General features: G+C 45.7%; 1 protein-coding gene across 1 annotated transcript; it reads right to left on the bottom strand.

The window, feature by feature from the left end:
- Positions 1-10,119: 10,119 nt before the first annotated feature.
- LOC132873459 (UDP-glucuronosyltransferase 2C1-like) lies at positions 10,120-11,694 on the bottom strand. Its single transcript, XM_060909054.1, has one exon. The coding sequence runs from the start codon at positions 11,692-11,694 to the stop codon at positions 10,120-10,122; it is 1,575 nt and encodes a 524-aa protein (XP_060765037.1).
- Between the last annotated feature and the right edge of the window lie 1,172 nt (positions 11,695-12,866).

The following is a 12,866-nucleotide window of genomic DNA, read 5'->3' as shown; positions in this document are numbered from 1 at the left end:
TGAGTGAGAGGCAGGGTACACCCTGGACAAGTCACCAGGTCATCACAGGGCTGACACATAGAGACAAACAACCATTCACACTCACATTCATACCTACGGTCAATTTAGAGCCACCAATTAGCCTAACCTACATGTCTTTGGAATGTAGGGGAAACCGGAGCACACAGACACGGAGAACATGCAAACTCCACACAGAAAGACCCTTGCTGGCCGCTGGACTCGAACCCAGGACCTTCTTGCTGTGAGGCAACAGTGCTAACCACTACACCACCTTAGGCTATTGTATTATTGTAATTTAATTTATATTATTGTATATTTATAGTTTTAGTACAACTTGTTATAGGCCTTCAGTTACATTTTCTGGCAACTAACAGTGACATCAGAGTTAAAAAATACCTTTGAAATGCTTTATTAAGCATCTTGAACCATGCTCTCGAGCTGACTATTAGGCTAATGTATTCTAAGTGCTGTATTAAGTCAAGGAGAACTCAAGGTCTTCTTTCTAAAAATGTATACTGCCACCTGCTGAACACTGGCAGGAGTCACATGTCTGAAGACCTTTCATGTGGAAACCCTGTGAAAAAGCGTTGTGCTGTGTCATTATTCTGATTTATTGTCTCGTTGATTAGCCTATTTCAAGATATTTTGACTTAGCATCTAGTTAGTTCTAATTAATAACTCTGTATTTACACTTAACTTATTTTGAGTTATTTTTATCTTGTTATGTTGAGGGTGGCACGGTGGTGTAGTGGTTAGCACTGTCGCCTCACAGCAAGAAGATCCTGGGTTCGAACCCAGCGGCCGGCGAGGGCCTTTCTGTGTGGAGTTTGCATGTTCTCCCTGTGTCTGCGTGGGTTTCCTCCGGGATTCCCCCACAGCCTAAAGACATGCAGGTTAGGCTTGATATTGACAGTAGGTGTGAGTGTGAATGGTTGTTTGTCTCTATATGTCAGCCCTCCGATGACCTGGTGACTTGTCCAGGGTGTACCTTGCCTGTAGTCAGCTGGGATAGGCTCCAGCTGGCCTGCGACCCTGTAGAACAGGATAAACAGCTAGAGATAATGGATGGATGGATTGTTGACACTTATCTAGTTATTTTGACTCAATATTCATCAACGCACAATTTACTAATAAGATTAATTTACTGAATGTTAGCTTCATGCTACAGCAGGCTGCATGCTGCTTCCCAGAGTGTAAGCACGGAGTCCCTGAACCTCTAGGTGTGAAAAACAAAAGTGGAAGTGCTGTGTCGTTATTTTGACTTAACAACTCATTATTATCAAGATATTATGCTTTCTTTCTTTGTTTTTGAGTTGTTTCAAGTTATTTCCTATTGTTAAATTATTGCTATTATTTCAAGTTATTGCTATTATTTCAACATTTGGTTCATGGATTACGTACATTAAGATCAGGGATACACAAAAAGACATGCAGTTCGGTTAACAAGGGATGGCCTCGGGCTGAAGTGCCCTTCAGCAAGGCACCCCAACTGCTCCCCAGGCACTGTAGCATAGCTGCCCACTGCTCTGGGTATTTGTGTGTGCTCATTGCTCACTTGTGTGTGTGCATGCATGTGTTCACTGCTTCAGATGGGTTAAATGCAGAGGACGAATTTCACTGTGCTTGAGTGTGCATGTGACAAATAAAGGCTTCTTCTTCTTGACACAGTCCTCTGATGTTTTCATGAAATGTCTGTGACGTGCTTACGTAATACTGAAATGGATCCACTTGTTACACCAAACACTTACGTTATATGTGAAATTTTAGGCACATTCTCCTTATCACGAATTTCTCCTTCCGAGTCACTATTGCTGTTCATTGACTCAGTTAAGGAATCACAAACAGAGGCGATGATCCATCTGTTATGGAAATGATGGAGGTTACTGGTGTATCATTGTCAATGTCCACCATCTAACTCATTATGTTTTCTAAATCTTCACCATGCAGTTCATTCATGTGTTGCAAATCACGAATAATGCCATTTATTTTGCATTGTGGGGCAGGGCGGGTAGAAAAACAGCGCCAGTACGTTTTAACTAGATGTTAAGTTTAGCGGTATCAGTAGTCCTTTCATCCTTTTATCGATCCTTTGGCCACCATTCTTGATAATTGTTAGTGATCAACACCGAAGCTACGCTAGTTAAGCCTTTGTTTTATGGTGTTAATATGCATTGTTAACTTGATTGCAGACTTGATAACTTATTGTTTGTCTTTGGTGGGAAGAGGAATGCATGGCTCAGTGTGTCATATAAGCAGGCGAATGACGGATGTAATTGCAGGAAGAGTATTTACAAACAGGCAGACAAACAGTTAAAAAATATAAGACAAAGGCAGGGTCATGAAATGGGCAATGGTCACATGAGAGACAAACAAAATAGCAGAGGCAAAGACGAAAGGCAGAGTCTAAATACACAAAACAAAGTCAAAACTAGAAAGGCAATATACAGATACAAGGCTTGGTAACATGAGACACTAGGTACAGTGTGTATACTTCGCAAAGTCTGTGTATTTAGAGAGTCCTTATAAGTGCATGCTGTGATTGCAGTCTAGTCCAGAACAGGTGCAGGGTAATTAGTCCTAATAGTGCTGTGCGCACACTCTGAGCACAATGTGCATGGATGTGACACAATGATGTTTTTTTTTGTTTAAAAAAACCCCAACCAACCAACCAACCAACCAACCAAACAAACAAACAAACAAACTCTAATTCATTGTCACAAAAGGTGCGGGGCACAAACTTCATTATATGCAAAAGTCTGTAGGAAAAGAGTTCATTACAGTGGGGTTGCAGTGTATTTGTAAAAAAAAAAAAGATTTCTCATTTTTAACAGTTGATATGTTTGATATATCAGTTTGAACATTAAATACCTTGTTCTTTTATTGAATTCAGTTGAATATAAGTTGAAAAGGATTTACAAATTATTGCATTCTGTTTTTATTTACATTTTATACAATGTCCAATTTTTTTTATTTTTGGAATTGGGGGTTGTAGCTTGTAAACAAGTGGCACACAATATGGAATATAATATTTTACAAGTTTTATTAAATTAGTGCTGTGATGACCTGGCGACTTGTCCAGGGTGTACCCCGCCTTTCGCCCGTAGTCAGCTGGGATAGGCTCCAGCTTGCCTGCGACCCTGTAGAGCAGGATAAAGCGGCTAGAGATAATGAGATGAGAATGAGACAATGTCCAATTTTTTTTATTTTTGGAATTGGGGGTTGTAGCTTGTAAACAAGTGGCACACAATATGGAATATAATATTTTACAAGTTTTATTAAATTAGTGCTGTGATGACCTGGCGACTTGTCCAGGGTGTACCCCGCCTCTCGCCCATAGTCAGCTGGGATGGGCTCCAGCTTGCCTGCGACCCTGTAGAGAAGGATAAGCGGCTACAGATAATGGATGGATGGATGGATTAAATTAGTGAATCTGAATATCCTTTACAGTACATGTATTATACAGTTCCACCAAGTGTTTTCTTTAAAAAAAAAAGTCTTTTTCCTTAGTCACCCATCCACCTTAAACTTTTTTTTAACCATTCTGTGTAAACTCTGGATGCTTTTGTTTGTGAAAAGATCAGAAGTTCTGGCACCAGCAACCATGCCATGGTTAAAGTCAGAGAGCTCACACTTTTTTTCCCTTTCTGATGTTTGATGTGAACATTACCTGTAGTTCCTGATCTGTATTTGCATGATTTTATAGATTGTGCTGCTGCCACATGATTGACCGATGAGATAACTGCATAAATAAGCAAGTATACAGGTGTTCCTATTAGTGGATGGTAAGTGTATGTATGTATGGTGTATTGCAATGGATGAGTGTCCCATTAAGAGTGTATTTATGCATTGGATCCAGTGTTCCCAGGATAAGCTCTGAATCCTCCATGACCCTGAACAGGATAAGTCAGTTATTGAAAATGAATGAATGAATCAATGAATATAAAAATGTTTAATCTCCTTTCACAAACATCACACAAACATTACATACGTTAAATATGGTTGCCTCCATGACAACATATCTTTTGTTTGTTTTGTCACCTCATAAAAAGTTGCATTAACCACATTTTTGCAGTTACAGGCCTGATTGGCTATAGGTTTGGTTCTGCTATTGTGAATTTTAAACACTCATGCAACATATTAGAGTGAAATTGCAGTACAACAACAGCAGACAATAGCAAGTAGCATTAGCAAAAGGCTAGCCAGCTAATGTTTGTGATCGCTAATGTTGATGACTACCTTCTCAAAATAGTAATTACACTGGTCAGTGTTATAGGTTTAACCTAATACTGTATCAGTGTATCAACTGATCTAAATCCAATACTGCTTTAAAATCATTTAAATGTAGAGATGGGGTACTTTACACTGTTCACAATGTGCATTGCCATGTTGATTTTATGTCATTGTGTAAACGGTGAAGGAACTGGAAACTGAGAAAACTTGTTAGGGTTTTGCTGGGATTCGAACCTGGTTCGTTGGTGTGATAATCCAGCAAACCCCCACTAGGCCACCAGGGGGATGACTCAAATGCAGAGGCGTGAGGCGGAAGTAGAAAAAGAATCAAAAGGTTTATTTAAACTATATACACTATATACAGGGCAAAACAAAAGACAAAAAAAAAAACCAAAGAGTATAATCCAAAAGAAAAGCAAAGTGCAAAAATACAAAAGCTAAGAAGATCAAAAAAAACACAGTACAAAGGAAACTGGAGATAAACATAACAGCACAAAGACTCCGTGACAAGAGGACTGAACTCAGGGGTATAAATAGACAAACTAATTAAGGACACAGGTGAAGATAATTAGGCAATTAACACAAACACAAAACACAGGAACAGTGGCGGCCTCTAGAGGCCAAAATAAACACGACATGAAAAGGAAATAACAGCGGCCTCTAGAGGCCAAAACAGTCCTAGTCCTAACAGGACCCCCCCCTCTAGGAGCGTCTCCTGACGTTCCCAGGGCGATCCGGATGGGCCGAATGGAAGTCCCGACATAGTTCTTTATCAAGGACATCCCGAGCAGGAACCCAGCAGCGCTCCTCAGGACCATAGCCCTCCCAGTCCACCAGATATTGCAACCCGCCGCGGACCCGGCGGGAGTCAAGCAGGCGATTCACAGTGAACACAGTCTGCCCCTGGAAGATGCGGGGGGGGGTGGGGGGTTCCTAGGGGCAGGGGCATACGTAGACGTCAGTACGGGCCGTAACAGGGAAACATGGAAAGTGGGGTTGATCCTCAGAGTCCGGGGCAACTGGAGCCGGTAGGAGACAGGGTTCACCCTGCGCACCACCTTGAAGGGGCCAATGTAGCGAGGAGCAAGCTTGCGGTTCTCCACCCGCAGTGGAAGGTCCTTAGTGGACAGCCAAACACGCTGCCCAGGGCGGAAAGCGTGTGCAGGTCTTCTATGGCGGTTGGCCTGAGTCTGGTTGGTTCTGGAGGTCTGTATGAGGGTCTTCCTGACCTTGCTCCAGGTCTTGCGACACCGTCTCACATATTGGTTGACCGAGGGCACCCCCGCATCCTCCTCCTGGTCCGGGAACAGAGGTGGCTGGAACCCGAATTGGCACTGGAATGGCGACAGCTTGGTGGCCGATGACTGCAGGGTGTTGTGGGCGTACTCCGCCCATGGCAGCCAGGTGCTCCACGATGTCGGGTTATCCATAGCCAGGCCTCGCAGGGTGGTTTCCAGGTCCTGGTTGAGCCTCTCCGTCTGACCATTGGACTGTGGGTGAAACCCAGAGGAGAGGCTGGCAGTGGCTCCGATGACCTTGCAGAACCCGTGCCACACTCGGGAGGAGAACTGGGGCCCTCGGTCTGAGACGATGTCCTGTGGAAGACCAAAGACTCGGAAGACATGATTAAACAAAAGTTTCGCAGTTTCAAGAGCAGAGGGGAGTTTGCACAGTGGTATGAAGCGGCAGGCCTTGGAGAATCTGTCAACTAAGACCAAAATGACCGTGTTACCTTGTGACTCAGGGAGACCCGTGATAAAGTCGACTGCCACGTGGGACCAGGGACGCCGGGGAATGGTCAGAGGATGCAGGAGACCCTGGGGACGCTGTCGTGGGTTCTTGGTTCTGGTGCAAACCTCACAGGACAGGACAAATGACCTTACTTCCTTCTCCATGTTAGGCCACCAGAAGCGTCTTTTCAGGAAGTCCAGGGTCCTCCGAGCTCCCGGGTGGGCGGTGAGAGGGGAAGAGTGACCCCACTGGAGAACCTTGGCCCGGGCTTGATGTGGGACGTACAAGAGGCCTGGTGGCCCCGTCCCAGGACCGGGGTCCTGGCGTTGGGCTCGTCGGACAGCCTCCTCAATACCCCAGCGGACAGGGGCCACAATCCGGGACACAGGGATAATAGGCCCGACTTCATTCTCCCTGTTAGTGGCAGAGAACAGTCTGGACAGTGCGTCAGGTTTGGTGTTCTTGGAGCCGGGGCGGTACGAGAGGGTGAAGTCAAACCGACTGAAAAACAGGGCCCACCTAGCCTGTCGAGGGTTCAGTCTCTTGGCTTGCTGGAGGTACTCCAGGTTCTTGTGGTCAGTCCAAACCAGGAATGGATGTTGTGCTCCCTCCAGCCAGTGCCTCCACTCCTCAAGGGCCAGTTTGACCGCTAGCAGTTCTCGATCCCCCACATCGTACCGGGACTCAGCAGGACTCAGGCGGTGGGAGAAGTAAGCGCAGGGGTGCAGCTTTCCTTCCGAACGTTGAGAGAGCACCGCGCCGACACCACTGTCCGAGGCGTCCACCTCCACGATGAATGGTTGGGAGGTGTCCGGGAGAACCAGAATGGGTGCCGTGCAGAAGCGGTCCTTGAGGTCTTTGAACGCCTTTTCTGCCTGAGGAGACCAGCCATAAGATCCACCTGTCCCTTTGGTGAGGTCTGACATGGGTGCTGCCACAGAACTGAAGTTCCTGATGAACTTGCGGTAGAAGTTAGCGAATCCTAAGAACCGCTGAACCTCCTTAACGGACTTGGGAGTAGGCCAATCCCGGACGGCCAGGGTCTTGGCAGGGTCCATTTGGAGTTGGCCTGTCCGTACAATAAATCCCAGAAAGGAGACCTCGGGAACATGAAATTCGCATTTCTGGGCCTTGGCGAACAGATTGTTCTGTAGCAGCCTCTGGAGAACCTGGCGGACATGGTGGCGGTGCTCCTGCACGGTCTTGGAAAAGATAAGGATGTCGTCGAGGTAGACAAAAACGTATAGGTTAATCATGTCCCTTAAGACGTCGTTGATTAGGGCCTGAAAAACAGCTGGTGCGTTGGTGAGTCCGAAGGGCATCACCTGGTATTCGTAGTGCCCAGACGGGGTGTTAAAGGCAGTCTTCCACTCGTCTCCCTGTCGGATACGGATGAGGTGGTATGCGTTCCGTAGGTCCAACTTGGTGAAGACGGTGGCGCCTTGGAGCAGGTCGAAAGCTGTGGACATCAGCGGAAGGGGATATCGGTTGCGCACAGTGATCTTATTCAGGCCCCTGTAATCAATACATGGTCGGAGCCCCCCATCCTTCTTGCCGACAAAGAAGAAGCCGGCACCAGCAGGTGAAGTGGAGGGTCGAATAAACCCAGAGACCAGGGCATCTTTGAGGTATTCCTCCATGGCCTTGCGTTCTGGCTGAGAGAGTGAAAACAGTCTGCCACGAGGAGGGGTAGTCCCAGGGAGCAAGTCGATGGCACAGTCGTAGGCCCGGTGCGGAGGAAGAACGGCGGCCCTGCTCTTGCTGAATACCTCCTTGAGATCCCAGTACTCTGTGGGAACTTGAGATAACTCGGTGAGATCAGGGGGCTCGGCAGGAGACACAGGAGAGCTAGAGAGCAGACAAGAGGCATGGCATGCAGGGCCCCATTCCACAACCTGGCTTGTTACCCAGTCTATGCGAGGGTTGTGGCGAGTAAGCCAAGGAAGGCCTAGAATAACTGGGAACTCAGGTGAAGGAATCAGGTGCAGGGATATTTCTTCCTTGTGACCTTGAGACTGGAGGAAAACTGGAGAAGTAACTTGGGTGACTCTTCCATCACCTAACGCTTGGCCATCGAGGGCAGACACAGACAGTGGGACTTCAAGAGGTGCAGTCGGAATATTGATGCTTTGGGCGAAGTGAATATCCATAAAGTTCCCAGCCGCCCCTGAGTCTATCAAAGCTTGACAAGAGTGGACAGACTCACCCCAGGAGATGGAGACCGGGATGTAGATTCCTTGGCCAGGGAGTCCGGGAGAGAGGGTAGGCCCCGTCACAACCCTCCCTCGGCTGGACGGGGCGGTCCTTTTCCCAAGAGTTCGGGACATGATGCTCGGAAGTGACCAGGCTTGCCACAGTAGATGCAGCACTTGTCCCTCCTTCTGCGCTCCCTCTCAGATGCGGAGAGGCGAGTACGACCCACTTGCATGGGTTCTGGACAGTCACTGAAGGAGGTAGATGGTCTCCAGGTAGAGGTAGGGAGGCTGGGGGGGCTCAAGGCTTGGTGGCGTTCTCTCATCCTGTTGTCCAGACGAATAGCATGTGAGATGAGGGTTTCGAGGTCACTTGGGCATCCAATAGAGGCCAGACCGTCCTTGATGGGGTCAGACAGACCATGGTGGAAGGCTGACACCAGGGCAGTCTCGTTCCATCCACTTACTGCTGCGAGTGTTCGGAACGAGATGGCGTAATCTGCGACGCTTCCTCCTTGCCGGATGGACATGAGCTTTCGGGCTGCGTCGGTACTGATGTCTGCCTGATCGAAGACCCGAAGCATCTCTTCAGAAAACAGCTGGAAATCAAAGCACTCAGGTCCCTGTCTTTGCCAGATAGCAGTAGCCCAGGCTCGCGCCTTACCAGCTAATAAGGTGATCACAAAGGCAATCTTGCGGCGATCCGTAGTGTAGGTGGTAGGCTGAAGCTCAAAGGTGAGTTGACACTGGGTAAGGAACTCTCGGCACTCACTGTGCTTGCCGTCATACCTCTGTGGTGCAGGAAGGCTGGGTTCGCGAGGTGAAGAAAGCAGCATTGCAGGAGGCACTGGAGCAGGAGTGGGAGCTGGATCAGGAGCAGGAACTGGATCAGGAGCAGGAGATGCAGGCAGAGATGTCAGCTGTGCCAGGGTTTTCCCAATTTGCTGAAGCAGTTCCTCGTGGCGAGCGAGGGCCTCACGTTGGCTGGTGAGCGTACGTCCATGAGCGTCCATGGTCGCTCCGAAGCGTGTCAAAGCTGCCATAATTCCCTGAAGGTTGGCCGGGTAGACAGTTGAAGCAGCCTCTGCTGAGTCGGTCATGACGGAGTCTTTCTGTTAGGGTTTTGCTGGGATTCGAACCTGGTTCGTTGGTGTGATAATCCAGCAAACCCCCACTAGGCCACCAGGGGGATGACTCAAATGCAGAGGCGTGAGGCGGAAGTAGAAAAAGAATCAAAAGGTTTATTTAAACTATATACACTATATACAGGGCAAAACAAAAGACAAAAAAAAAAACCAAAGAGTATAATCCAAAAGAAAAGCAAAGTGCAAAAATACAAAAGCTAAGAAGATCAAAAAAAACACAGTACAAAGGAAACTGGAGATAAACATAACAGCACAAAGACTCCGTGACAAGAGGACTGAACTCAGGGGTATAAATAGACAAACTAATTAAGGACACAGGTGAAGATAATTAGGCAATTAACACAAACACAAAACACAGGAACAGTGGCGGCCTCTAGAGGCCAAAATAAACACGACATGAAAAGGAAATAACAGCGGCCTCTAGAGGCCAAAACAGTCCTAGTCCTAACAAAACTATTAGTTGAAATTTCAAGTTGAGGGGTGTTTTTGGTGGTTTGTACTGGATGTAGGTGGGGAATTACAAGTTGCAACCTTGTCTCAAAAGCAGTAGTAGAATCCAGTTCAGTCTGGTTGAATTCACCTTACTGGGATTTCGTGGCTATGTCATGAAATTGCTTCTAATTATTATAATTTCTCCTCATTTTCACTAAATTTTGCATACTTATCACTGTATAAATATGAGAACAATGATGTGTACAAAGTTGCTTGATAATCTAGATCTAAAAAGAGTTTAAGACTGAGATGGTTCATACTACTTATAAACTACACATAGGTACATAATTACACCTTCACCTGCTGTCTACAAATGATGAGCAAAAATATCATTCTAGTTTGATTTTTGTTTTAAAGATTACTCTAAAACAAAGATATCTCAGCACAAAAAATGTTAACCAGCCACTAATTAACAAAGCGCCCAGCAATGTGAGCATGACATCCACAGAGTGATAGGTAATCCAGGACATCCTGAAAGATTGCGTGCGCAAGTGAGGAGCACCTCCATTCCTTATAACATATTCAATCCAGAAGATTGCATGATCAAGAGGCTTTATGGGCTGATCATGATGCAGCTGAGACAACTTCTGCATGTTCTCCCTGTAAGATGAGTTATATAGCACTTCCTTCAATGCCTCTAAAAATACTGATCTGTCCAATTCAGAAATATCCAGGACTTTAGCTGTTCCCTTTTCTCTCATCCTTGACAGGTTATCGGGTTGATCAAATGCTAGAGGTAGACCTAAAATGGGAACGCCATGATAAATAGCCTCCTGAATACCATTGGTTCCTCCATGGGCTACAAAGACCTTAGTCTTGGTGTGTCCAAGTAGGTCATTCTGAGGCATCCAGTCCACTAGTAACGTGTTGTTGCCAAGGGTAGAAGGTTGAGGTCCAGTGTGTCTCCAAATGACTTTGTGAGGCAGTTGGGCAAAGGCAGCTGCTATCTCATCTGTAACGTCACCTTGAAGTTCTCCAAAAAGAGAGCCCAAAGACATTATGATGACCCCATGTTTCCCTGAACTCTGGACAAACTTTTCTAGATCATCAGGAAGTGGATTGGAAGGCTTGCACTGGAAGCCACCCATATAGACCACATTTGGCATTGTGGGTCGTGGAAATTCAAAAGTAAAGTCATTTCTCATGAGCCAGATATCTGCGTTCTGAAGAAGGGAAACATAATCCACATCAGGTCCAAAGTATTTCTGACAAAAAGCCTTGTAAGGTTGGCCAAAATAGGTTGACATTTGATAGGAACTGGTGAAGTAAATCAACACATTCATAACTCGTTGGATAAAGGTCATTTTATCTGTTAGCTCTGCTCCAGGAGAAGGTACATAAGACAGAGGGGAAGGAGCAATGACAAAATGGCCTTCTCCATGAATAGTCCAACGAACATTGAACACAAGAGGGAGGCCAAGCTTGTGTGCTAGTAGCACACCACCACCCACAGCAGGGTCGGTTAACATCATATCAAATTTAGCCTGCTGCAAAGATTTCATCAAGGGCTCATTTTCAAATATAATGGCAGTCATGTTGCAAATGTTTTCATTGATCTTAGCGAACATTTTCATGGTCTCCACTCCAAACATGATTTTGCCCCAGAAGGATGTTTTTAGTCTTTGAGCTTGTATCACATGAGACACAAAAGTGGTAAAGTTTTGAGCATGTACACCCACGTCAACAGTGATGGAACTGTAGTAGGGGGACTCTTCTTTAACATACATACTGCTTGAATCTCGAATCACTGTGATGATGTGACCTTTTGAATGTAATTCCATAATGAGAACCTTCATGTTAATCCAGTGGCTTCCATCAGCTGGATATACCAAAATTTTCCCTGAATGGACCCCATATGGAACAGATAACAGCGACAAAACTGCAAGGAGGGCTGAGTGATACATCTTCTTTCACAATCTACAAATAGAAAAGATTGTTTTTTTTGTTTTACCACACTATATAAAAGGAAAAAAATAGTTTTTATACAGTACTGTGCAAAAGTATTTGCACATGCAAAGAAATGCTGTCATGTTTGACATAGTATATTTTTTATATAATATATTTTTCTATAAAGGGCTTTCAGTGTTTGCTTTGAAAAAAAAAACAAAGAATTTGGTGCAAAAGTTTTAATTTATTTTGGGCTTTCTGGTATCAACACAGGGTCAAAATTATTCATACATGAAATTACTAATTCAGTGCTTCTGAAAGTTCCAAAATGTCTTTTAACTTGCCAAGGCCTCTTAAATTCCTGTTAGTGATCATGATTGACTACAGCTATTAGCGTCTCTGTGCCAACATATAAAAGATTTGCTGAACAGCACTCACTCTTGACCAACACCCAGTACAATTGAAAAGTCAAAGAGTTCAATGAAGATCTGAGAAAGAGGATCACAGATTTACACAACTCAGGAATGTCTCTTTCAGCTGTAGCCCTGTCTAGATTAAAAAAAACATCTAAAAAGATAAATAAGCAATAAATAAGTTCAGATAAATAAGTAATAAGTTCTGTTTATAAGATAATTTAATTAAAATGCATTTATTTGTGATTGAGATAATTACATAAAATCCATGTTAGTTCATTGTAAAGGTTCGCTAGATGTGGGTGGAGCACAGAGGACGGCAGGACAGAGACTGAGTTCGCAAAACTCTTTTATTCGCACTTTTCAGCGGAAGCGTTTTTCTCTCTCAGTCACACACACACACATTCCGGTCCTCGGGTTGTAGAGAGAGCTCCTCTGCTCTCGCTCTCCCTCCTTAAATAGCCCGGTTTACTGGGGAGAACACACACAAAACATAGATTAATCACACTCAGGTGAAGCGATTCTGCCACTTACCTTCCCCAACTCCGCCCTCCTGTCACAGACCGGCGCTTGACCACGCCCCCGCTGCCACATACCCCCACCGCCCGACTCAGGCCGGGCGCCCGTCCGGCCCGCAGCCGACTCCCCCCCCCCTTGACGGGAGAGGAAGTCTGCAACGACCATCTGCGCCCCCGGCCTGTGGACCACCTTGAAGTTGAAAGGTTGGAGCGCTAGATACCAACGGGTGATCCGCGCGTTGGCATCCTTCATGCGGT

Source organism: Neoarius graeffei, chromosome 2, assembly GCF_027579695.1.
Source record: "Neoarius graeffei isolate fNeoGra1 chromosome 2, fNeoGra1.pri, whole genome shotgun sequence".
In the NCBI taxonomy this organism is placed as follows: domain Eukaryota; kingdom Metazoa; phylum Chordata; class Actinopteri; order Siluriformes; family Ariidae; genus Neoarius; species Neoarius graeffei.
This window is presented reverse-complemented; position numbering and strand designations above follow the sequence as displayed.

Coding starts and splice junctions, on each gene's coding strand:
- LOC132873459 (XM_060909054.1), bottom strand. CDS start 11,694: ATGTATCACTCAGCCCTCCTTGCAGTTTTGTCGCTGTTATCTGTTCCA.